This window comes from Neovison vison, chromosome 11 (assembly GCF_020171115.1).
Source record: "Neovison vison isolate M4711 chromosome 11, ASM_NN_V1, whole genome shotgun sequence".
In the NCBI taxonomy this organism is placed as follows: Eukaryota; Metazoa; Chordata; class Mammalia; order Carnivora; family Mustelidae; genus Neogale; species Neogale vison.
Window position 1 is genome coordinate 38,376,925 of NC_058101.1, and position 27,461 is coordinate 38,404,385.

The 27,461-nt window shown below is 36.3% G+C and overlaps 1 protein-coding gene across 1 annotated transcript in view; it reads right to left on the minus strand.

Moving 5' to 3' along the window:
* Window positions 1-25,005, minus strand: part of DTHD1 (death domain containing 1) — a 67,499-nt gene extending 42,494 nt beyond the window's left edge. Inside the window, exons 1-6 of the mRNA XM_044225937.1 lie at window positions 24,735-25,005; window positions 22,109-22,724; window positions 17,984-18,311; window positions 15,243-15,422; window positions 13,358-13,602; window positions 1,702-1,866 (exon numbers count right to left, since the gene is read on the minus strand). Of these exons, the coding sequence (XP_044081872.1) occupies window positions 1,702-1,866; window positions 13,358-13,602; window positions 15,243-15,422; window positions 17,984-18,311; window positions 22,109-22,724; window positions 24,735-25,005 (1,805 nt within the window). The remainder of the gene's footprint in view (window positions 1-1,701; window positions 1,867-13,357; window positions 13,603-15,242; window positions 15,423-17,983; window positions 18,312-22,108; window positions 22,725-24,734) is intronic.
* Between the last annotated feature and the right edge of the window lie 2,456 nt (window positions 25,006-27,461).

The window sequence follows — 27,461 nt, forward strand, 5'->3', positions numbered from 1 at the left end:
AAGGGCCACCTGCCACGTCAAAGATATACTCATAACAAATAACATCCAAGGAAAGAGCCAATCCCATTCAACATTCTTCGAAATCAAGCATGCTGAAAACCCAAAAGTTAGATTTGTGAATGACGTTAACGCAACTCTTGACAGCCCGGGAACCGTTGAAAGCAAACCAAGTTCTAAACAGATGTTCATAGATGAAGCAATTGCCCAGTCTCAGATCAGCTCTAAATATGGCAGCTTATTCTAAATTATATTTTAACTGGCATTACCAAAGAGCATTACTTCAAACTATAGAAGAGAAAGATAATCAAGATCATCCATTTACTACCAATGGGACAAAGAATACAGGTCATAATTAAGTGGGGAGTCAACATTTTATCTCTGTCGCTGTGTGGTAAGGATGGTTATGAATGGACCCTGTTGTGCGCTGAATTTTATTCCCTCTACCTAAATTCATATGTTGGAGGCCTAACCCCCAGTACCATAGAATGTGACTTTATTTGGAGGTAGGGTCTTGACAGAGGTAATCAAGTTAATGTGAGGTCAGTAGATATATCCTAACCCAATATGACTGGTGTCATAAAAAGGGGAAATCTGGACATAGAAATAGGCATACACAGGGAAAGCCATGTGAATATGACAATGGCCATCTACAAGTCAAGGAAAAAAGGTCTGGAACAGATCCTTCCTCATAGTCCTCAGAAGGAGGGAAACTTGCTAACAACTTGATCTTGGACTTCTAGCCTCTAGAATGATGAGCCAATACATTCCTGTTGTCAAAGTCACCTAGTTTGTGGGACTGTTTTAGGGCAGCCTGGCAGACTAATAAATACGGCTTTCTCTGGGCTGGATCACTGCCCTTTCACACATTTCCCCTGACTTTTCTCCAGAGAATTACCCTACAGGAGCCCCCACAGCCAGAACATCCCTGCACCCACAGAAAAGGACTGACCGATGCAGGGGTATAAAGCCATCTTTCTTGGTCCTCATGTTCTACAGCTTCCCTGAGGTATCAGGCTGAGGTAAAACTTCTACTGAAACCAGAGGTTTTACGATCTTACTCCTTTGCCCTACTTATTTCTTTCATTGCCTTACAAGATTCACCTAAGAGTTCTCTCTCAGTAAATCAATAAATTCTCATCTTAGACTCTATTTCTGACCCAAGACAATTGTAGATATAAGATCTTCCATTTTAAAATAAAAGCTGTCTTTAGCCATAGGATTGCCTTCTCTTTACGAGTGTCTGCTCCTCACGGGCTTGAAAACTGTCTAAAACCCTTTTCATAATGAGCTGTCTAGAAAACATGGAAATGAGAAAGCAAAATGAGGACACAGAAATAACAAATTCAGTTTACATATACACAGTTATGAGATGAGCATAGTAGGAACAGCAAATTACTGTCTTTATGGAATTTCATAAATAAAGGTGCTATTTTAAAACTATCTGGGAGTTAAAAGAAACCTTAAACAATAGGTCTAAGTTATGAGGGCTTTCCAAAAGCACTTATGAAACTCTCATGAATGAAATTATAGACAGCATATTCGTATCAATCCCGGCCGATGTTTGAAGCACACTCTGAAGAACTATTGGTACGCTTATTTGAAGAATAAAAAATTTAATCCTATAGTTCCATTTCTATAAATATCAATTGTAAATCATCAGGATATAGTATCATCAACTTTTAGTGATTACCATTGTATTACCTCTCTAAATGTTCACACAATTCAAATGCTACCAAGCCACTCTGCATGTTTCTCACCACCACATCATCCAGACCAAACCAATCACCGTCTCGGCTTCTGAATCCCAGTAATTTCAAAGGTTCACAAGCATTGTTCCCAGGTTTTCTTAGGGAAGCGCTTTTTGTCCTATATAACGGTAACAGAAGAAAGACTGGTAAAATTTGCGTGGCATAAATCTTATTTAAGGCATTCATTCTTTCATTAAGCAAATAATTCAGTAACAATACATTGTGGTATTCTATGGGCCAGTAATTATGCCAGGCACCAGGAATATAAAGATAAGAAATATACAGCCCTTGCTTTGCAGATGCTCACAGGATTACTGTATTATCCAAACACAGGACAAGGTGATCAGTGTGGTAATTAAGGGAATGTGCAGGATGGCTTAGAGCAGAAGGAAAGGCTCGGGGAAGCTTGCAAAATGGAAAGGTTAATATTTGTGATAAGCTTTTGAGAACAAGAAGTATTTTATTACTGACAAAAGAGTTAAGGGAAAACCCCAAAACATGAATAAACTTGCTGGTAAGTACAGATGCCTTAGGAGAGCCAAGATTAGTAGAGGTGCCTGATTGGTAAGATCACAGACTTGGGAGCAAGACTTTGTACTTTCAAATCCTGGGTGAATCTGCATCTTATTAATTATCTAACCATGGGCAAGATATTTGTTCTCTCTGTATCACCATTTCCTTATTCATAGTATGAGCGTAACATCAGTATCTACATCATGGAATGAAATCATTATTTGTAAAGCACTTATAATTATACTAAGCATTAATGCCATTAATATTCTCATCATAAAAAAATTATCATCCTACTTCCTACAGCAGACATAAAAATTATAGACAGTGTATTCATTAGCTTTCTTGTACAGTGCTCCCTCCTTTTTAACCTGCTACACTCAGATCCCCTAAAAGCGGCAGTTTTATTTATCATGTGCTACCTTCCATTAGCCAGAGCTGGACTGACTCACAATAGACCAATTTTCAGCCCTGAAAAATATTTTATCCTTTTTTTTCAGAATTTGTCTAAGAGGCTCAGAGATTATAACTTGTCCTGTTGTCTTTTAGCTGCACTTCCCTGGATTATGAAAATAATAAGCACAGAGATTAGTAAGAAGGGAAAAATAGAAGAGATGCTAAAAGAGAAAAGGAGAAAAATCACAATGAAAGAATTCATGTAGTCCTAGAGATGGAATGGATAGTCTTACAATAAACTTTTCTTTTCCTGAATTCACTTAAATGGGTTTATATTACTCACTGAGGAAGAAGTCTTCGATACTGACCATCTTGGAGTGGGGAAAATGGTCTAATGATGCTACTACTCATGAGGGTTTCAGAACCATTTTTGCTAGCTACTTAGAATGAAGACCCAAGTGTGAATCCCTCATCTTTATTTGTGAATAGAATTAGTTATGGTGGAGTGTGTCTGGTGACTCAGCCGGTTAAGCATCTGCCTCCAGCTCAGGTCATGATCCCAGAGTCCCAGGATCAAGCCCTGCATGAGGTTCTCTGCTCAGAGGGGAGTCTGCTTCTCCCTCTCTCCCTACTCTGCTCTCATGCTCTCTCTCACTCACTCTCTCTCAAATAAATAAATAAAACCTTAAAAAAAAAGAATTAGTTATGGCTTTAAATCTACCTTAGTGTTACAAGTTGAGCTGTCTTATGACATAAATTAGGAACTAAATCCTATTTAAAATGTCAACTCTGAAAACTTAGACTCTTCTGATTCCTTCAGGGACTCAACTAGTTTAAAATAAGGAAGATAGTGAAGAAATAGCATTTATTTTGGGGGTTTTGTTTTAAAACTACAAATACAGTGAATTTTGTAATCCTTCAAAGTTAATAATTTATTAACACAGGAAGATACACTCAAAGTGAATCCAAAACTTTGACCATTTACTAGAAACTGGCTTAAAAAATGTATTATTGATTTCTTTTTCTTATGACAATTCTTACTTTTTTTTCTACCAATGCCTTAAATTTTTGTGGGGACCTATAGATTCTTCGCTCTAGTGGAAATGGTGCTACTCCCAGGTCAAGGTGGATGTAAAACCCGAGCTAAATAGTGCATTTGGCATTCATTAATACAGTTTGGCAAAAAATCCGGTTTTCCCCCATTCTGATCATATGATAGGACTGCCCTTCCTTTTTTAAAATTATTTTTAAATTTAAATTCAATTAATTAACATATACTTGTATATTCATTTCAGGGATGCTAGGCTGTGATTCGTCAGTCTTATGTAATACCCAGTGCCCATTACAACACACACTCTCCCCAATGTCCATCTCCCAGTTACCCCAACCCTCCACCCCACAGCCCTCCAGCCACCCTCAGTTTGTTTCGTATGATTAAGAGTCTCTTTTGGTTTGTCTACCTCTCTGATTTCATCCTGTTTCATTTTTTTCCTCTCTTCCCCTTTAATCCTCTGCCTTATTTCTCCAATTCCAGATATCAGTGATCTCATATGATAATTGTCTTTCTCTGATTGACTTATTTCGCTTAGCATAATACACTGTAGTTCCATCCATGTTGTTGCAAATGGCAAGATTTCATTTTTGAGGGCTGCATAATATTCCATTGTATATGTCTCTCTCTCTCTCTCACTCTCCCCCTCTCTCTCTCTTTGTATATATAGATATAGCTATCTATAGCTATATCTATATATATAGATAGCTATATCTCTATAGATCAATATCTAGATATCTAGATATATATATCTCACATCTTCTTTATCCACTCATCTGTAAAAGGACATCTGGGCTCTTTCCATTGTTTGGCTATTGTGGACATTGTTGCTATAAACACTGGGGTGCAGATGCCCCTTCGGATCACTACATTTGTATCTTTTGGGTAAATATCCAGTAGTGCAATTGCTGGGTCATAGTGTAATTGTATTTTCAACTTTTTGAGGACACTCCATACCATTTTCCAGAGTGAACTGCACTTCCTGTCCCCTGTGGTTGAGTGGGGCCATATGACTGATTGTGGTTAATGAAGGTGAAAGTCACCTGGAGACCAAGCATTTAATTACTCATGTGAATCTATCCAAAGCTTTTTCTTCTGCTACTTGACAGCAGCCAGAAAGTGGCTGCCTTTCAGCCAGAGTCCTAGAGTAAGGATAACCAAGGAACAGCCTGCCTTTGATGACAACACAGCATATGTGAGCTATAAAGATTATAACCAGCCCTTGGGAATTCAGGTGTTTGTTGATATGCCATAACCTAACCTAGCCTGCCCTGTATAGTGCATCATCCTTCTGGTCCCAGTGATCTGCTCAGGGATGGGTTTGTAATTGATTTAGAGTAAGAATAATTCTCAGGGCCTTTATGCATATCCATGGGGAAGCTTCCCCGTTTCCACTGGACAAGCAGTTGTCAAGATGTAGCTATCGCCAGCATGAGGAACAAGAGAATGTCAGAGAATAGAATTGGCACAGAGAAAGGCAGAAAGAGAAGAGAGAGACTAGGTACTTTCTGGTATAAGAGGAAATATAAAGATAAACATATCCCCAGACTTTATTTGCATGAACCAAAGAAGTTCTTTCTCCTTAAAATTTGGAGTTTCCTATTCTGACACTTAAAATAAAAATTAAAAAATCCTTAATGATATAAAGATCAAAATTAGATTTCACTTTTTCTAGCTTTATTGGGATGTAACTGACATATTGTAGAAGGTGTACAATGTGATGATTTAATACATGTATATGTTGTAAAATGATTATTATAGTAAAGCTAGTTAACACATCCATCACTTCAAATTCAGACTTTAATGTGATAATGCATATACCTCATCTTGAAATTAAATGATTTGGCAGCATCCGTGCTTATCCCCGCTGTTCCTGACAACTCTGCAAACAAACCCTTCCTTGTCTATATGCTATTAGCAAACTTCCATATCTAGTATTGCCTAATAGTGAAGAGCACCTGCTCACACTCCACGAGACATTCTGATGTATTAAGAGATCCTTAAAACAGAATCAACCTTTATTAAATCAATTTATTTATTCAAGAATAATTGACCTTGCTATTTCTTAAGGACTTTTTCTGTTTCAAAATTTCAGGCATTAAGGGAATTTTAATTGGCCTATTTATGTTCAAGTGTTCAATTATAATGAACAGGGACATAGAAAAACATGAAAAACCCCATTATCTTCACATAGATGGAAAGAACAATTTCCAGAATTTGTAATACAATTCCCCCAAAAATGAAGTGTCTGGGTAGACAAAGCAGCAGATGTGCACTCCAAACTGCCTTTTCAGGTCTAACAGTGCCCCCAATACCTTGCTCTGAAATAAATGCCTTAATGCCACAAAATTAAAAGATACTCAGAAGATTTTTCCCAAGATAAAAGAAAGTTCTGTTCCAAAGTTCCACAAGTAGAAATAGACACTGCTGGTGTCTATTTAGACACTGAAAAGACACACTTTTCTTTTTTTTTAATCCTTTTTTTTCTATAGCAGTTTACAGCAAAATTGAGAGGAAGGTACAGAGATTCCCTATCTATCTCCTACCCCCGCATATGCATACCTAATATACTATCAATATCCCCCAACAAAGCGGCACCTTTGTTATAATTCATGGACTTACACTTACACAGCATAATCATCCAAAGTCCATAGTCTAACTCAGAGTTCATTCTTTGTGTTGTATATTCTATAGGTTCGAAGAAATGTAGAATGACATGTACCCATCATCCTATTATGCAGAGTATTTTCACCTTCCTAAGAATCTTCTGCACTCTGCCTATTTGTCCTTCTTTCACTCCAGCCTCTGACAATGCTGATCTTTTTACTGTCTCCATGGTTTTGCCTTTTCCAAAACGTCATACAGTATGTATCATGTAGACTTTTCAGACTGATTTCTTTCACTTAGTAATATACATTTAAAATTCCTCCACGTCTTTTTTGGCTTCATAGCTCATTTCTTTTTGGTACTGAGTAATTTTCTATTGTGGATGTTATTTATCCATTCACCCACTGAAGGACATCTTGGTTGCTTCTTGACAATTATGAATAAATAAATTATGAATAAATTATGCAGGTGTTTGTGTGACATGTTTTCAACTCTTCTGGATAAATAGCAAGAAGTGCTTAGGAGAAGAGTATGTTTAGTTTTGTTAGAAACCAACAGTTTTCCAGTTGTACTATTTTGAATTCCCACCAGCAATGAATAAGAATTCCTGCTGCTCCACATTCTCACCAGTATTTAAGGTTGTCAGTATTCTGGATTTTGGCCATCCATTAAGATGTGCATTGATGTATCATTTTTTGCTTTAATTTGCATCTCAGTGATGTCATACATAAAGCATCTTTTCAGATTATGTGCCAACTATATATCTTCTTTGATGAGGTATTTCTTAAGGTCTTCAGACCCTTTTTTAATTAGGTTTTTTGTTTCTTATTGTTTAGTTTTAAGATTCTTCGTATATTTTGGAAAACACTCTTTTATCAGATGTATCTTTTAAAAATATGTTTTCCCAGGGACGCCTGGGTGGCGCAGTTGGTTGGACGACTGCCTCCGGCTCAGGGCGTGATCCTGGAGTCCCGGGATCGAGTCCCACATCAGGCTCCCAGCTCCATGGGGAGTCTGCTTCGCTCTCTGACCTTCTCCTCGCTCATGCTCTCTCTCACTGTCTCTCTCTCTCAAATAAATTAAAAAAAAAAATATGTTTTCCCAATCTGTGACTCATTTTATTTTCTTGATATTCTTTCCCAGAGCAGAGATTTTTAATTTCATGAAGTCCAGCATATGAATTATTTCTATCAGGAATCATGCCTTTGGTGTTGTTATCTAAAAGTCATCACCATACCCAAGGTCATCTAAGTCTTCACTTATGTTATCTTCTAGGAGTTTTATAGTTTTGCATTTTACATTTATGTCTATAATTATTATTATTATTATGTCTATAATCCATGATGGCTTAATTTTTGTGAATAATATAAGGTTTGTGTCTAGATTCAATGTTTTTTGCATGTGGACCTCTACTTGTTCTAGCACTGCTTCTTCAGAAGTCTGTCTTCTCCATTGCATTGCCTTTTTCCTTTGTCAAATATGACAAAGGAAAATATATTCACAAATATATATATGTGAATCTATTTCTGGGCTCTCTATTGGGTTCTGTTGATCTATTTGCCTATTCTTTTCCCAGTACCACACTGTGTTGATTACTACAGCTATAAGGTAAGTCTCAAAATCAGGTAGTGCTCCTCTTCCAACTCTGTTCTTCTCCTGTGTCAGCTATTCTGGGGAATCATCTCTTTTTGATTTCTTAAGTAACATGGTAGTTTTACCGACTGGTCTATTTTATTCTCATGTGATATGACATATCTATTTCACAAATATTCTCGTATATGTTACATTTGAACAAGATCATCTTAAAACCAACAACATTCTGCAGAAATAGCATTTTTCATGAAGAAAAATGTTTTCCCATTTGACTCTTTAAAATGTTTTTAATATAATATGGAATAAACTTTTATTTAATAAGTTAATGTCACCTTTCATTATTGTCAAGATAACTTTTCTGATTCATAATTAGATGACTTTTTCCCAGAAATCATTCAGACATAAAGGAATGTGGTGTAATAAAGACATTTAATTTTTTTTAGATTATGTTTTGGCCTCAACTAGATTTTATCTTTTTAATTTTATGAGGTATGGAGTGCTTCATTGTGTTCCTATTTCTACAGAAAATGCTCACCTATTTTCACCCTTTGATGAAAGAATGTTAAACAGCTGGTATAGGGTTCCATTTTATTGTTGTTATTGTTTTAAGATTTTATTTATTTATTTGGCAGAGAGACAGTGAGACAGAATACAAGGAGGGGGAGTGGGAGAAGGAGAAGCAGCCTTCCCTGCTGAGCAGGGAGCCCAATGCAGGGCTCAATCCCAGGACCCTGAGATCATGACCTTAGCCAAAGACAGACACTTAATGACTGAGCCACCCAGCTGACCCCCATTTTATTGTTTTCTGCTCCACTGGATAGAGAAAATGCATCTACCATATCTAGCACTAATAACAACAGAGGCTATTATAAAATACTAATTTAACATTGTTTAAAAAAAGGATTACTAATACTATTTACATTTCCACAAATTTATTCATTAATTTATTTAACTCATACAACATTTATTGAGCACCTACTATGTTGTACTTGTGCTGAGTGATGCTAAATGGAAAAGAGAATTTAATAATACTATGGTATGATATAGGATGTGCAGAAAAAATGGGACTGACACAAAGAGAGAAAAAATCAGTCCCTCTTGGAGATTTTAGAATATCTTGACACATAAGGAAAGAGTTGAACTACCACTTACAGAATAAATCAGAGTTTTCATGTAAACATGGATAGAAAAAGGATTTTCTAGTAGAAAGTGCAAATACTGTAGCAAAGAAACAGAGAAAAAAAGAGAAATCTGAACTTTGGCCAATTGAGTTGATGACAAATGGTCATCTTCCTGCTACACAGAAATGCTGGACAAAAACTCTCTCTTTCTTAAACACACAGACACACAGAGAGCAACTCAAAAGCCAGAAAGGAAATCCCTTAGGTCTGGAAATTAATAAAATCTCAAAAAAACTAGGGGCACTGGTGGTTCAGTAGGTTAAGGGGCTGCCTTTGTCTCAAGTTACAATCTCCAAGTCCTGGGATAGAGCCCCAGAGGGCTCCCTGCTCAGCAGCGAGTCTGCTTCTCCATTTCCCTCTTCCACTCCCCACCTCCCCAACTCATGCTCACTCTCTCTCTCTCAAATAAATAAATGAAATCTTTTTAAAAAGAATCTCAAAAAGCTAGAATTCTCTTCTCTCCCTAGGGCACATGAGCAATTGATTCTACGGATACTTCCACAGTCCTCAGTCTCCTCCATACACACACGCTGCCCCACCAGCCATGCACTCACACCAGGTGTGTGGGGCTGGAGCTGAACATATTATCAGGCACATTATATGCAGCCCCTAGCTATTAGCTGGAACTAACTAAGTCATAAAACTGGAATCCCAAAAGGATAGCAGTGGCCATGAAATGAGAAAAAACAAAAACAACCAAACTCTCTTAGAACATGGGCTCAAAAAATCAACAAACACGCAAAGCAGCTCTGGGCAGGAGAGAAGGGGAGAAGAAAAGCTGATCTGACGAAAAATCATAATCAATACTTGGAAATAAATTTCTAAGGAGAGAATCAGCATTATAGACAATGTTCTGGATTATACCATGCTAACAGATAATAGTAAACATGTTAATAGGTAGGTGATAGAATAATCTGAATGAAACCATAAAATGAGTGTGTTTACAATGATTAAGGGAATAAAGAAAGAAATGGAAAGCTTAATGAAAAACAAAGCATCGTGGAGAAAGTGATTTTTAAAATATAGCAATAGCCTTTTAGAAATGAGTATTACAAAGAGTGAGATGAATGGTTGAAACAACTGATTTAAAAAATAGTAAAATATTTTTAAAATGATAAAATACATGACAAATCTAAGGAAATCACCTCAGATATAGCATAGATGGTGTTAAAAGTATTAGAGATTTGTATAAGATGAACAATAGTATAGATTATGTTTAACCCATTTATATCTATTTAATGTAACTGCTTATTTTATTTAATCATCTTTTTCCTTTAATATCCCCATGCTGTTTTCTTGTTTGTTTGGGTTTTTTGGGTTATCCTTTGCCATATCGACTTTTCCTTTCTGTTTTTTGCTTTTATGAATGAGACTGAGGCAAGACTAATGTTATTCCTTTTTACTTAATCTGTTTCTGCTAAATGGGTTGTTACAGAATTGTTTCCTTTAAACGTACATTTCCATTTCCCAAGTCATGCCTATGTAAGCATTGTTACTTTTTTTTCTTTTTCATAATTGTGTCTAGTAATCAATCGGCCCTTTCTAACTCAAGGCTTTAATCAACATCAAGAAATTAAATTCAACTATGCCTTTGATTATTGCATCTTTTATGGTTGTTTTGGTTGTTCCTTTGATGGTAACCATAATTATTAGGTGACATCACTTCAAATGATTCCTTATCATACCTGGGTCCCTTTTCATCTCTGCTTGTTATCTTTGTATCTCATCCTGTGTCCTCATCTTGCTCTGGTGTATCCTGATGGCTTTCTGCCTCTCAGAAATTTTGCTTACTGGATACTACTAAGTTTCCAAAATAGATTCCCATAATGCTCTCCAGGGAACTGGGATTCTCATTATTCAAGTTACTGTGAAACGTCAAGATGATGTTCTCCTTCCCTATTTCTATAATTTGATTTTTGTGGTTTTGTTCTGTTTTTGGAATCTTTTTGATTGGTATTAAATTTTTTTTCTCTCCCTTAAGAAACGATGTAGGGCTTTTTTTCTTAATCTTGAATAAATATTCATCCACACACTTCCATTTTGGCAACGACTTGAATCTCTTTAAGAGATTTAGATCTGGAGAGCAGATCCATGTGCATAATTTAGAAATCAATTTTCAGCGTCTAATCATTTTTACTGACTATCATTTATCTGGATTACCACGTGTCATCTTTTCCTACCTGGGATAACTGGATTTTAAGTGTTTTGAATCAATTAAGTGTATGAAAATGTGCCACCGTCTGCATGATTTCTACTAGGGCTCTTATTGTCTCTATTCTTATCCCTATACTTATGGGAATTTCAGTTTTGACAATGAAAAATGCTGTTTCTAATTTCTCTCTGCAGTCTATCCTGTCATTTCTGAGGGATGTAGAAGATAGCAAAAGAGGAGCAAAGGAACACTGATGTAATCAGTTCCCAAAGATGATTGTTTGTGTATTACAGAGATAAAGTTACATTTCTCAAACTATGGGAATAGACAACCAAGGACAGACAAATTATTTTTCTATCATCTTTCTTACAAATGGAGAGATTTTGTTTTATGATGGAAAATATGTATCAGTCACAAATTATTTTTTATCAATCCTTTGCCATCCATCCTCTACATACAGTAGAAATACCAGATTCTAGCAACAGGTTACTGGTAAAATCCATTTTAAGAATTAAGTTCTTATCTTTACGAATATATATATATATACGTATTTCAGGGAATGTCTAAAAGACAATGTCTTAATCTATTAGCCTGTACATTTTAAATTGGAAGCTCCAGGTTATTTCTGGTTTTAAATCTTACTTTACCATGATACACAGGAATGTGGATTAACTAAACTACAACTGTATGTATATATATAGAGAGAGAGAGAAAATATAAAGATAATAATTATATTTATTATATATTATATTTATTATTATATCTATTTATTACATAAAGTTATTAAATATTATATTTATTATATTTATATATATATATTTCTCAAGTAGCAAAAGTACATATCACTGGATCACATATATATATTTATGCCCTCTCTCACTGATCTAACATGAGGGAAAGTTTAATTTCTTCTCCCAGCCATAACCTGATGTTTTACTATTGCCAGTACCCTAAATTGTAAACATGGTGGGAAAGGACAAATAATCCTCTTCTTAATTTCCAGCCTTGCAGCCTCAAACTAAATAAATGATAGCTACTCAGAGTCATGAGTAGATCTAGAGATATGTGGGTGCATCCAAGATTGCACCACTTGGTAGATACAGATACTTGTACAAGTTCTTACGCATACTGAGTTTCAATCTTCTCTCTAATAAAATGAAAATAAGATGGTGGGTAGATTGGATAAGAAGATATACACAGGAATCCTGGCACACAGAAGCTTCTTAATGAATAGTAGTTAGCATTTCAATTAAGGGTCTGAAGTTGTTTCTCCCTCTTCCAGTTTTTCAGAGGAAAACAAAACCCTTTTCCTTCAGAACTGAAGAGTAGGAAATTCCCTTCTACATTTTTCATTAGGAAAAGAAAATAAGTATTAAATGAAAGGATAAGAATTAAGATCAGGGTTATTCTGTGTGTATCCTATTTGTTGCTAACCTGTCCTTTTGAATTTCATTTCTGGCTAGTAACTCAATATGCGTATTTTTCTTATCAGTGGGGATTTTAATTAAAAAATTAGGAAAGAATCTACCTATATGGAAAAACAGACTCAAATTTAATTTGCTTTGGAAAGGTTCAGGTTAATTCTTTTCTGACATTTACAGAACACTCTTAAATATAGAAATTAAAATCACTATACCACATCTTTATAATCAACCATATCATAACTTCTTTGAAAGCAAGATTTAATTTTACTTCCTCTGTATCAGCCTTATCACATAGCACACATTTGGGCATGTTACAGCTAAAACTATTACCTTTTATGAATCCACAGTATTTTATTTCTATATTAAAATGTTTCATAATATTTTTTTGAAGATTTTTATGTATGTTTTTATTTGACCGAAAGAGACCACAAGTAGGCAGAGAGGCAGGAGATTGGGGGTGGGGGGGAAGCAGTTTCCCTGCTGAGCAGAGTCAGATGCGGGGCTGGATCCCAGGACCCCGAGATCACCACCCAAGCCGGAGGCAGAGGCTTAACTCACTGAGCCACCCAGGCACCTCAAAATGTTTCATAATATTTTAATACTGATATTTAAATATATGACATAAAATTACATTTTTCAATTATTTACATTTCTTTGTTTATCATCAAATCAGAGATATTTAAGATTTAACTCACCGGTTGAGGTATAAAGGTATGATCCTATTGGTCGTGGCACTAGCTGTTCTTTTAAGATCTATCTCAGACCCAAGGGTCTTTTTATCAGGGTGTGGAGCACAAGGTAGGAATACAGTGACTGGCTTCTGGAAAGGATGTATTGATGGGTGCTTAACATGGATCAGAGGGCTTGTGGATACTACCGGGTAAGAAGTATCTTGCTGTGTTTTTAGATATGCCACCAAGGATGGGTCAACTGGCTGAACCTATACAAGGAAATAATACATATATTCATATATTTTAATAACAAAAGATGCAAAGTATCCACACATTACTAAACCAATTTTCTGAAAATTTGATAGAACCTAGTTTTATATACTTCCTTGTGCAGTGTTGATAGAATCAACACTGCATTAATTTATAAAAAACACAGCATTTGGTCCCCTTTTTACAAAGTCTTTCTGAAATCTAGGTTCCCTGTCTTATGTTATAAATAACTGAGAAACACTCTTAATTGTAGGCAACAAAATGACCTAGAAAACAAAATAGACATTTTACATAATTTCTAATTAGAACTGTTGTTAGATCAAGTGATCTTCAGAAACTAGAAAAACAAGACTATATTTATTTGTTTCCTCTCACATAAGAATGGCTAATAAAAATAGCTAGCATGATTCTAAAATTTCAAGTTTATGGAAAATATCTACAAATAAATTGCTCATCATTTGGTTTTTTCCCTACTTTTTCTTTCTTGCAAACCACTTACAATAACTGGGAGAAACAGGCAAGCAAGGGGGAAGAGTCAGGCTGTAAGAACAAGAAATATGGAGAAAGTGTATCTTCTAAAATGTGCAACCACGTTCCATTACGTCTTGTGTATGCCTTGAAAATAGTGTTTGTATATTTTAAATCCTCATTTCAAAAAAGGGCTGTTTTATAAGTAAGTATAATGAAATATTCACAATTATAAATATTTTCATTGATTAGCCTCCTGTTTGTCATGCTCTCGGATGCAAATCTTGACTCATAAATGTCCCAATGTCTGGCATCAGTTTTATCATAGATACTCAACATATATTTTTGTCAATAAATAACATTGAGGAGACACACAAACACTCACGAAAGCAGCTAAGAAAGTTTTCAAATACAGCAGGGATTTATTTTAGAATGAGATTCGCTATGCTCTAAATTATTACTTTATCACTAATAACACTGTATATTAGGTCATTAGAAGTATAAGAGAAGAATTCATTTACTGGTATAATAAAAAGTTGTATCTTCTTTAGCCTTTTTGGATCATGTTTACTGACCCACAAAATCTATGAAAAGAAATTGACCAGTTTTTTTTTTTTACTATGCAGCCATCAAAAGAAACGAAATCTTGCCATTTGCGACAACATGGATGGAACTAGAGTGTATCATGCTTAGCGAAATAAGTCAAGCGGAGAAAGACAGCTATCATATGATCTCCCTTATTTAAGATTTTTTTTTTAAAGATTTTTATTTATTTATTTGACAGACAGAGATCACAAGTAGGAGAGAGGCAGGCGGAGAGAGAGGAGAAAGGAGGAAGCAGGCTCCTCACTGAGCAGAGAGCCCAATGTGGGGCTCGATCCCAGGACCCTGGGATCATGACCTGAGCTGAAGGCAGAGGCTTTAATCCACTGAGCCACCCAGGCGCCCCTTTTTTTAAGATTTTATTTATTTATTTGGCAGACAGAGATCCCAAGAAGGCAGAGAGGCAGGTAGAGAGAGAGAGAGAGGAGGAAGCAGTTTCCCTGCTGAGCAGAGAGACTGATTCGGGGCTCTATTCCAGAACCCTGAGATCATGTCCTGAGACGAAGGCAGAGGCTTAACCCACTGAGCCACCCAGGCGCCCCGAAACTGACCAGTTTTTAATATTTACCTTTAATTGTACCAGCACTGGTGAACTGAAAACTCCTGGAGGATAATTTAAGGACACTCGGGAATCCATGCTTGGCTTAAGAGTAAGACCTTTCTTTGTTACTGTGAAGGACTCTTTCTTTAAACAAGACACAACAGAAAAGATACCCAACTTGTACACTTTCACTTCAGCACAGGTCCCCTGTATGGATTGAGGACATGAAAGTACATTAACACAGCACAGTTCTAAGAGTATCTGCTGTACATAGCCTATCTGCTATCCCTGTAATCTCCCACAGTTGGGAAAGATTCCATTAACTCCAAAGGGTGTTCATCTCATGAGATGAAGCAGAGGTAGATCTTAGTTTCTAAAATTTGAACTACATGACAGAAAAGAGAGAATTAAATATATTTTTAAAATTTAAATTAAATCCCGCCCCCCAAAATGTATAGTGAATGGACCATCACAAGTAGTGTTTTCACAAATATTAACTATTTTTGGAATCCTCTCTTCCTTTACCAGAATAAACTTTAAATATTGGTCTTTATCTAGAAAATTCAACACTGTTTTAGGGAATCCCAAACGTCATCATTTGGGTAGTTTATGCAAAAGCTAGAGCACCTGTTCTGTCAGCAAATTCTTCCTTCTGACAATTCAGTCTCTTAGTAAATTCATTTTCTCTGTTTCTCTCATGCAGTGGAACAAATGACTGAAAATAGATATTGGTGTTTCATTTTTATATTGTGACATTTAAATTTGTAACGCATCTATGCAGGCACATATTCAAGCTTTTTTATCACACAGAAAAGGAAGTGGGTACATAAAGGAAAACAAAATTATCTACTCATATACTCACTAAAGCTTAAAATGAAGATTTAAAAAAAGTCATTTGGTCTATTCATGTCTCCCCAAACACCAGCCTGGCTCTGCCCCAGCCTGGCTCCGCCCCAGCCTGAGTGGATAATCATGCAGACACACACACACACACACACACATGTTTCAGGGACAGTCACAATGGAGCAATGGAGAATAATCTGTCATTTGAAAACTAAGGAAGACATTTCACAATATCACTTCATGAATCCGTCCTTGGGAAAATTCAGGGCGTGATGAATGTAGTTGATTGGCTGAAGGGAAAATGGGGAGAGGTAAGAAAAAAAGTCTTCCCGGAACTGATAGTGGGTTGTGCATTCAGAGCCTACTTGGCAGATGCTGGGAACCGGAAGTGTTTTTAAGCAGGGGTGTGTCAGGAACAGAATTCTGATGATGGTTTGTTTATCTGACTCCAGAATTAGAATTCTTAAATGTCCTAGGAACCACACAAAATTTTGGAAGCAATCCAGAGTTTAAAAATTTTTGAGCTAAAAATAGGGATAACTACATTAGAAAACTATAAAAAGTATGTGCTTTTATATTTTCCAGTAGACAATGGTCCTCTTATTTTGTTTTCCTTCTTGCTCCTATGATCCATTTACAAAATATCTTGCTGCCCATTTTGTGAAAGTCCCAGGCACTGTCAACCATTTTTGCTTTTATAATGACAGCCACACAGACTGCTTAAGATTAAAAAGCCATAGTCTAGGGCAATGCAGACCAGACTATAAGACATACAGTCTTCCTGGACTAAATATAAAATATGCTAGCGACATGAATTGGAATAAATAATTAGAACAAGGTTCACTTTCATATTCTACTGTATAACCTTGTTTACAACTCAGAAAAGACAAAAATCAGAAGAAGAAGAGATATATTATAAAGCATTTCTTATTTAGTGGAATTTTAAATATTTATTCCTTGCCCTTTTCTTCAAATAATAACAACTTTCATAAAGCTAAAAGGTCAAATATTCTGTTTAAAAATAAATTCAGTGGTCCACAGAAGAATCTTTAACCTTAGTTCCCATCAACTCTATGCTGAGTTTAATAACTTATATAGCCTGTCTTCAAAACATATGAATTTGTGACCATAGAGAAACTCAGAGTTACTACAATAAGGTGACCATGAAAAATGGTAATTTATTAACTACTAACACATGTTTATAGGCTTCCTTCTATCTCTATAAGTGCATTTATTCATTTAATCCCTATGACCCTATCAGGTGGAACTAATATTGTATTCATTTTTCAGATAAAGAAATTAAGTCATGGAAAGGTTACATAATATACCCACACCAACATAGCACGGAAGTACAGGAACCAGATTTCAAACCCAGCTTATCTTCCTCCACAACCCACATCCTAACTACCACATATACTGTCTTCTGTGTATAAACAAAACACAATTTATAGACTTAAAAACTATTTCAAGGCACACACACACACACACACACAATTGTTCATCTTTTTTTTTAACGTATTTTCCCAACTCATGAATGATAAAAAATAAAGCTAGTATTATCTAGGGAGTCCAACATTCTTAAATTTAGACAGAGAGACCATCACATTTAAATGTTAGTCTATTGGTAGTCTAAGGCATGAAGCTAATTAAGCCATGATTTTGATTTTGTTTCCCAGGTGAAAACACAACAGTTGCTGGGTCCTAGACCCAAGTTCTTCATTCTTAAGTTTGGCTGAAAATTTCTGCTCTTTGACCATAACGATAAAAAGATAGCAAAAAGTTTGTGGACTCACTGGTGTTAATCTAATTAATGCTTCCATTTTTTACCAATGGGATAATTATAGATACACACAATTTGGTAGTCCAAGTAATATTTAGTAAAGGAGTCGAACAGCAAATGTAGATGTAGCCGAGGATTTACCAACCTTATAACTTCCTCTCATTCCTTCCAGTGAATTTGGGGTTAGGTAACTTGATTGAAGGTTTATGTCAGACATTTTCACCATGATGTCTCTGTAATTTCCCCTGTAACGTGCAGTAAATGGAATTGCAATGCATATTGGAAATGGAATTTTTTTTTCCATATCTGAACATTCAACAGCGATGACATTACTGACCAACTCTTCACTATCACTCACTATTAAAGAACTCATGCTGTTAACTATCCGGCATTCTAGATGTTGTAGAATATACGATGGTGCAGTAATGTAACAAGACACTTGGGGGCTGGTATCACTCAGCATATCAAAATACCTGCAGGAAAAAAATAAACAGTTTTTCCAATTACTTATGTATTTTATGGCTAAATGCAAAAAAAGAGGGAAACAATCCATAAGAGACTCTTAATTGTAGAGAACAAACAGGTTAATGGAGAGAAGTGAGCAGGGGGTGGGCTTAAATGGGAGATGGGTGTTAAGAAGGGCACTTGTGATGAGCACTGAGTGTTTTAAGTAACTGATGAGTCACTAAATTCTAGTCCTGAGTCACTAAATTCTAGTCCTGAAACCAATATTGCCCTATATGTTAACTATAATTTGAATTAAAAATTTTTAAAAATTAAAATAAAATATAAAACAAATATATAAATAAGTTCAAGCTCTAGAGCCACATTGTCTTCCTGTGAATCCCAACTTTTCCACTTACTGACTGTGCAACCTTTAGCAAGATACTCAGACTCTCTGTGCCTTAGTTTATTCAACTGCAAAATTATAATAAAATAATACCTGTCTCATAAGAAGGCTGTGAGAATTAAATAAACTAGTATATGTTAAGTAATTAAAAAGCTATGCTTGAAACATAGTAGGTATTATATATATGAACATTATTACTATTATTACTATTGACATTACTATTATTATTTAGGTGGTTGATTTCTCCATTTTGTCCATTTTACAATATGAATCTGAAGATTGTTAATGCTTCTTGAAAAACCAAGTACTAATACCTGAATCATTAGCTGAATTTTGAGGAAAGGGGATAAATACATATCTGGTATTGGAATTATCCAAGTGCATTATATCAAATTATGTTTATTATGTTTTTTAGAAAACCCAAGAAAGGTACAAAAGTACTGTGAACATATGATTAACTATTAAAATTAGAAGCAAAATATTTACAATCCTTGAAGAATCGATCCAAAAGTTTATTTTGACCATTTTTTGTACTCTTGCTTCTTATAACCATCACCTTTGCCAGAGGTTTTAGGGTCTTAAACATTTGATTGAAATTTGAGATCAGTCATTGTTTGTTTGACTTTACATATCAATAATTATTATGAAAATAGCCAATATTTTAGCTATCTCTATGGACCAGATTTTAGGTTATGCATTGTTTCTTTTTTTTTTTAATTTTGTTATTTTTCAGTAATCTCTCTTTCTGACATGGTGCTCAAACTTGCAACCCCCAGATTACAGTTTGCATGCTCTACTGAGCGAGTCAGACAGGTGCCCCCACATTGTTTCATTTAACCCTCACTAGGGAGTCAGACAGGTACTTTTTTACACCTTTTACAGATAGGGCAACTAGGCTTAGAAAATTTCACTTGTTGAAAATTACACTGATGGTAGATCTATAGAATCAGTAATTGAATCCATCTATATTTAGCACAAAAGCCCAAACTCTGATAAAATATCCTCAAATCATTCCAAACCACTGGCTTCTTTATTCATTACAAACTGAAACTAATACCTAATTCAGAATAGTCTGAAGAAGGAATGAGATAAAATATTTAAACTTCTTATAATAGGGGGTTAGCATAAATTTCATGCTCAATAAATTACATCTCTATATTAAAATTACCAGCTTGAGTTTCTCCTCTTCTTTCTACTTTTCATTTCTTGTCAGTGAAATGGCTAAAATATTGGCAATGTCAGCGAGAAGATCAATACAAAATAGAGCGCTAATACCCACTTGTAGGATAATCAGGTTTTAACTATTTTTCAATTCTTAGTGAACTGAATTTTATAATGCCCTCTAACATAGATTTTTTTAAAAAACGTTGAAATTGCAGAGGTTTATTTATTTATATTTATAATTCTGAACCTGTAAAGTTGGAAGAAAAATTACCCAGGACATTGGTTTGTTTGTATATTCTCTAATGATGGTACTTCAAAAAAATGAGAAATAATTTCTGAATTGTCTAATAGAGAATGCAGTGACCCAGCCTTGTATAATTTTAAAAATAATTTTCTTCCGTGCCTTGGAAACTGTCTGCACTAAAAGCACAGATGAGGTGAGGAAAGAGAACCGTAAATACTTCCGTTTCCTCTAGCCTTAGTCAAAGAGATCTAGTCCCGCAGCTAAAGTAATCAAATTGGTTTATGTTACTCTTGTTTTCCTTTAAAGTCTGTACACACTAGGACAAGGACACTAGAAGAGATAGGTTTCTTACAGAAAGCTATCCAGGGAGGAATCACAAGAGATTCCCAGCAAGGTTTTGTTTATGATACACATATTTTAAGTGGCCTGATGGCTTCCTAGCCTGAAGGATTGAAAGGACTAGTCATCTTTATAAATAAAGCAAGCCAAGCACAATCGGTTTGGGTGCTACGAAGAGGAAATCACCAAGGAGGGAACACCAAAGGGAGGTGTTAGAGGGAGTGGTTCAGCAGTGACTCATTAGCTGATGCTTTGAGTCATTTCTGAATGTGAGAATATGAAGTGTTAATTTTTTCTCAAGTGATACTGGCAACTACATATTTACTAATTTAAGTACCTCTTTTGTAGGGGCAGTAATTCTTTAAAGCTATGGGGTCTGTCAAGCTCTGAATGTACTTCCATGACATCTATAAAATTCATTAGATTCTCAGCCCTGTAGAAACCTCACAGCTGACCTAACTCAAACTCTTCGTTTTATTGATGAGATAAATAAGGTCAAAATAGCAAAATGAGTTGCTTGAGTTTGAAGACTCAGTTGTGGTGTTGTCCTGGAAATTGTACAGTACACCTGAAAAGAGCATCATATGTCATATGTCATGGCGGAGAGGGGTTAAGTGAAGGTTGGAAGCACGTGAGAGGTAGAGAAAGTGAGGGTTGTTGAGAGTGAAATCAATTGCACACTCACAATTCACTCAGCATGAACATCTGCAAAGGAGTGTGGTGCTAGGCTCTTTATGTGACTTTCTCATTTGACCTTACCAAATATACCCAGGAAGTATATGTTATTTCTGAAAAGAAGAAAATAGGACTAAAAAAATGAAGCAAGTTGAGCAGGATCACAAAACTAGCATGTTTTTTTAAAAAAAAAAAAAAAGGAAATAAAATTTAAGTCCATCTGATTCCCAAAGCAATGATTCTTTTCATTACTCCCCATTGTCTTCTAAGAGTGTGATCTTTGCAGGAAAACTTTGGCTGTAAATATTTTATTTTATTTGGACAAACAGGGATGATTATCCCCTTGTTTAAGGGAAATAATTCATAAAGTATATCTGTCAATTTCAACTTTTTTTTTTTTTTTGAAGTCAGGGGCTCTTTGAGAATCTGGTAAAGGCTCTGTATCATCTCTAAGGAAATAAAATAAATATGAAAACATACATTCATACATTCGGTTTTAAAAACTGCCTAAAGCTTACTCATGACCCCTAGAATCTACAGACACAGGTTAAGAATTTATGATAATTTATAAATAAAATAAACGTGAGAATTTATTGCAGGGTACAGCTAAAATAAATCTGAGGCTAGAAAATGTTTTCCTAGTATTTGAACTTTCCATAGCTTCCTAGTTTTTTTCTTATTATAATTGAAAGGGTAGTGATTTAGAAGAGTGTTCATGTTCTGGACAATTGTTCATTTAAATGACTTTCTTCTATAGTGGAATCCTCTTCCTTTAAAGAAACATTTAATGTTTGTTTCCTAAAATTTTAAATAATATTGGTAATAGCAGTCACATAACTTTACTGGGGATAATTTAAACAGAATTACTGATTTACAATATATTTTGGAGATCTGAAATGGAAAAATAAAATCATCATATATAAATATTATGTATAATAAGTACAAAAACATGCTTATCACCAGGGATATACAAGTACCTCTGCTTTACATTTACTTACTCCTTTTCCATTATGTTATTCTTTTGCTTTAGACTCTCTGAATCATTGGAAAGAAGATTATTCTGATACTTGCTGGAGATATCACGTGTTATTGAGGATGTGGTAATCTCTTCTCTTTGGCTCTCTGAGGTCTCTTGAATTTCTCTTTCTGTTGTCTGGATTATGTCATGCATCTCTTCCCTGTTGCCATTTATGTTCTCAACAGTCATGTGTACTGTTTGTTCATCGTCTTCATTTTCATCATTATCAGGGAACATTTTGTTCTGTGACTCCCCTTGCTCTGTTACATCTCCATTCAATGAGGTATTGTTTTTTTCCCCCACTGATTCTGAACTCATATGTGCTTTATTTTTTTTTAACTGGACCTGGTTTGTATAAGGACTTTGCTCTCCATTTGCGGGAGAAACAGTAGCTGTTTCTATGACATTTTGTTGCCCTCCTGCAGCAATGTCTGCTGCTTTGATATCGTGAATGGTGGACATTGTCTGCAGTGGGGTACAGTCATCATGCATGCCGCATAAATTACACATCTCCTTTTCTTCTTTCTTTAGCAGTGTAGCAGTGCTCCCCAAATATTCACTTATTTTCATGAGACAGTCTATGAAAGTAGAGATTTCTGCACACACACAGATACATAAAGAGAACAAAATACAAAACTGAATCAAATTATATTTCTCCACGGACATCTAATGAGGTAAGGCAAGATAACCTTGGACACCTATCAAGACCCTTACCAGGCATTTAAGCCTACCTCCCTCTTGAAAGACAAGTCATTCGTACAACTGTCACTCTTTTAACATACTTAGGAATTGGGGACAAACTGCTTCTTACTGTAGTGGCAAAGAGTAAGTCTAATCCCTCCTGCTCATAAAAATGCTTTGAATGTTGAAGGCAGACACCATGACCCCATCACATCCATAAAACTCTTCAATTGAAATCAACATCTTTCTCAATAATTCCTTGATGATTTAGTATGATTTTGAGAATCGTTCTCTCCTTTGAATGTACTATATCATTTATCAATGACCCACTTATAATTATTTGCGTAAAATTAGCAAAACACTTTGGATGAGACTTGGGTAGCCGGCATACCACAGCTATACTATTTCTACTGGCACAGATGTTACATTTTATAAGGTGCTTTGTTGGCTGCTGTAAGAATGAAGTTCTGTTTACACTATTCCTCCTGCTGAGCCTGTGATCATTTACGATTTTCAAATTGGCCTTCTAAAAAATAGTTCCAATTGTACAGGTTCTGAGTCTCTGATTAGAACATGCACTGGCTACTCAAAGGCTGCTAAACCAAGTCAAACCTCTTCATGCTGATGTAGACCCTCCCCATGATGTGATCTGATATAGTCTCTCACTCCATCCCCATGTCCTGCCATTCTCTTCTTTGTGGATCCCTCCTCTGAGGTTACAGCTCACAGCTGAAGTCATCTGATCACTTCTTGCAGGCTTAGCAACTCTCCAATCTTAAGAATTCAATTCTGAACTAAGGAATATGTAATGTATAGCCCCATAGGTCAGTATTTTAAGAATCATCATTAAATCATCTTTTGACGAGTCTGGGTTTATCTTTGGGCTCCAATCTGACAACTTGTTTTTTTGTTTTTTGGGTTTTTTTTTTTTTTTTGTCTTGTACCTAAGACTGTCTTTATTTTATTTTCCTCTTCTGGAAGCAGTGTCCTTGTCATTTTCCATGAATAAGTATTTGTCTCAATATGTTGCCTGGGACCTTGTTCAATTCTCTCCAGAGACTAGAGTCCTGGCTACAAGCTCCAGATGCTGTTTTCTGGGTCATGCTGCCTTTGGGCAAATTTCCCTGATGCCTACCAACTGCCCCCTAGATAATTTCTTAACATTATCCTCTGGATTCCTGATGGATGAGACCTACACACTTCCCTTGACACTGTATTATTTAGAATTGGATTTCATGATAACACCCATCTTTTTATCTAGAGTAACTGTGGTTGTCTGAGATCATATTTATCCGGACACAGTATTCTTCCTGCCATACTTCTCAGCATCCATTATACCCAATGGGGATTATTCCAAAAATCTGCTCCCCTCTTTGTATGTGTGGGAGGGAGATTCAATTCTATAGCTCAGCGCAGCCCAGTCTTTCTAGTGTTTTTGCAATAATGGTTTCAAACGCAAGTAATTCTACACATAGAATATCATATTCCGATCTAGAAAAACTTCTTGTTCTACCTCAAACTAGGGATGTTTTCCTACCTTTAATCTTGGATCCTGTTAATAATAACCATGCCTGGAATGCTCTTTCAAGATTCGTAATTTCCAGCTGCGTAAATCCAATTCATTCCTTAAGCTTCAGTTTAAATACAGCATCTGGTCCAGCAAGGTTCCCTATTTCCCACTCTGAAAATGGAATCTTGCCTGCTTGTGAAGTCTTAATGGGCTTCCTTTGTATGTCTTTAATGGGACTGGCCTTAATGTCCCTTGCATTATTATGCATTTGTCTTACCTGATTTCCCCTAATATATTGTTGGTCCTTTGTGGACAAGTCTCCGTCTTAGCCTTCTTTGCATGCTCCTTTGTACTTCTCAAAGGGACTACCCTACCAACATTTCTTAGAGAAAGAATAAATCAAAGAAATACTTGCCTTGTCTGCGGATACATTGATTCTCCTTGTTGAGCAGTACATACAGCTGCTGGCAGGTAGAGAGCAGAGTGCCTGCAGCGTGTTCCAAGAGTTGGTGAAGGGCCCCACTGAGCTCCTGACCCAGAAAGACCACTGTGGCTATCCAAGTGGCCCCGCCAGACCCTTCACCAGGGTTCTCACCCAGGAGGGCCTGCTGTAGCATCAGGTTTTGTCTCCAAATCTGCTTTAGTATTTTTCCTAGTTTGCCTGAGCCCATGTCCTCTGAATCCATGTATGCTCTAGGAGTGGAATGCTTCTTTTCTGCCAGCAAAGCCTAAAGGTTTAGCAAATTCAAACTTGGCGATAGTGCTTCAAATCTAGGAGATGATCCAAGTGAGCCAGCCAAGCACTTTCTTGCAATATAATAGTTTATTCAGCTTCTTGTTGACCAGTGAAAAGTTACTAGGTGACCAAGGAGGGGTGTTCCCACACCCTGGGTGCCACTGTGTACAGAATAGATTAATCACAGGAATAGAACTAGCTCACACCATTCCACTTGCCATGTAAGCATTACACATTCAATATATATATATGGGAAGCCCTGTAAGCCTTTCAAGTTTGGAGGCAACAAAATAAAGGTTCTGTGGCAGGATGAGAACTTTATTAATCAAAGGTAAACTGTTTAACAATATTGCCAACAAGATTCTTATGTGATATTTCAAAATACTTATGGATGAAGTAATACGACATTCGAATTGCTGCCAAACAATCTGGGAGAGTGGGAGTGGCGTGCAGATGAATTAAGATGGGTTGCTACTTACTTGTTGAAGCTGGACATGGTTATAAGCAAGGTCATTACGAGTCTCTCTAATTAGCATATATTTATAATTTTTTTTTATAATAAAGACTTAAGAAAAGATTTCTCTGCTGGGGCAAGTCTATTGGCATCGGTTGGGGAAGATCTAATTAGTACCTTCCTATAGGGCAAATCTGCAGTATGATTGAGATAGGTGCTTGGACTCTTAACTCTGCGATACTTTCTCTCTAATTAGATAAAATGCCCCTTCTCTAAAATAAAGCAAACCCAAAGGGTGACTCTCTCTGAACTAGTAAGGACTCTGCACCCTGTATAATTAAAAATCAAATGCAACAAGTTCTCATTACCATTGGCCTTTCAGTTGGCAATTAAGCATGAGGCCATTGCAACACAGGACATGATACAGGAGAAACTTGGGGAGGTGCTGTGGGGAGAACCCAGGACAGCCTGCTTCCTCCCATCCAGTCCCACTCCCCTCTCCTGATAAGAGAGAACACAGCACCCAAGGGACAGGGCAGTACCTTCCATACAGACACATGTTCTCTCAGAAGTACTTGGTGACGTGAAAGCTTTCCAGAGCAGAGCCAGACTGCTGCTTTCCACAACGATTGCATCATCTCATCTAACTGCGGAATTCTTAGAGCCGCACTCCTGATGCCTGGAAGACAAGCCAGGGAGACAAAACCCAGTGAATAAATAAGGAATAATATCACAGGCCTAAATACTGTCCCAGCTGCCTGTGGTTTGAAGAGCCTTCAAGGAAAGGAAAAGAGAAGTATGCAGCGAGGTACCAAGTTTGTGCAGAAGTAGGGGCGCAGTGAACCCCTGTTCACCAAAAAGGTGATTATTTTGGAGATACAAGTTCAGACCACATCATGGGTCACATTGTTTTAAAATTTTACACCTTCTTCTCAACACTGAACATTTTCTTGTTCAATTTTCTTTATTCTTGTTTTCTTTCCTTTTCCTTTAACTCCTGAAATAAGTATTTAGTTATTGGTACTAATATATATAATGGCTTTAATTCAGTGTCATTTCTGAAAACTTTCTATAGCAATTACTGTTCTTGCCTGATAAAAGAGCATTTACTGCATTTACTGCCCACAAGCTGTGGGCTGGGAATGGGGTCTTTTAGGACTTGGGAGAGAGGCGGCACATAACATACTATGAAAATGCAGCTCAGCCTGTGCTGTGAGGTAGCGCAAAAGCAGAAATAAAAAAGATTATGGAAGCTTTGAGGTGTATCAAAATAATTCCAGTTAGAGGCCTGGGAAGTGTCTGGATTAGGAGCTAAAGGATAATCTGGATTTGAGTAGGCTAGACAATAGAGAAAAGGCACATTCCAGCATAGGAAACTATCACACGATCAAAGTGTAAAGGCATGAAATGACCCAGTGTGATAAAAAATGGGAAAGCACGGCTTTAGGGGAGGATTCAATAAGGAGTCAGAGGAAGTGACAAGACTCTGATAATTGAGGAGAATCAGGAAGAGAAGGTTGGAATTTTGTTTGGTAGGCAAAAGGGAGATATTAAATATTTTTAAACCAAGCTGAAATATGACCAATGATGCACTACGATGGTCAAGATGGTAGAGACCCAAGAGGGAGGAGGCTTGAGGGCCCATGTTGGAGTAGAAACAGTGCAGCCAAGGGAAAGGGATGCCTCAAGAGGGGGTTTGTGGTCAAGTGACTGTAACTTACTAAATCATTAGTTAGAGGAACAAGAAGCAAATGCATTGAAAATCCATTCATTCATTTATTTGAGAAATATTTATTGGCCATCGGTGCAAGAACTGTGCTTGGTGGTAGAATGTGATTAAAACTTTCAGTTTGGATGACTGGCTAGGTGGAAAAAAAATCATTGAATTAAGAAATTTAGGGAAAAAAATTAGACTGGATGGGTAGAAAATTGGATTAATTTGGGATTTGTGG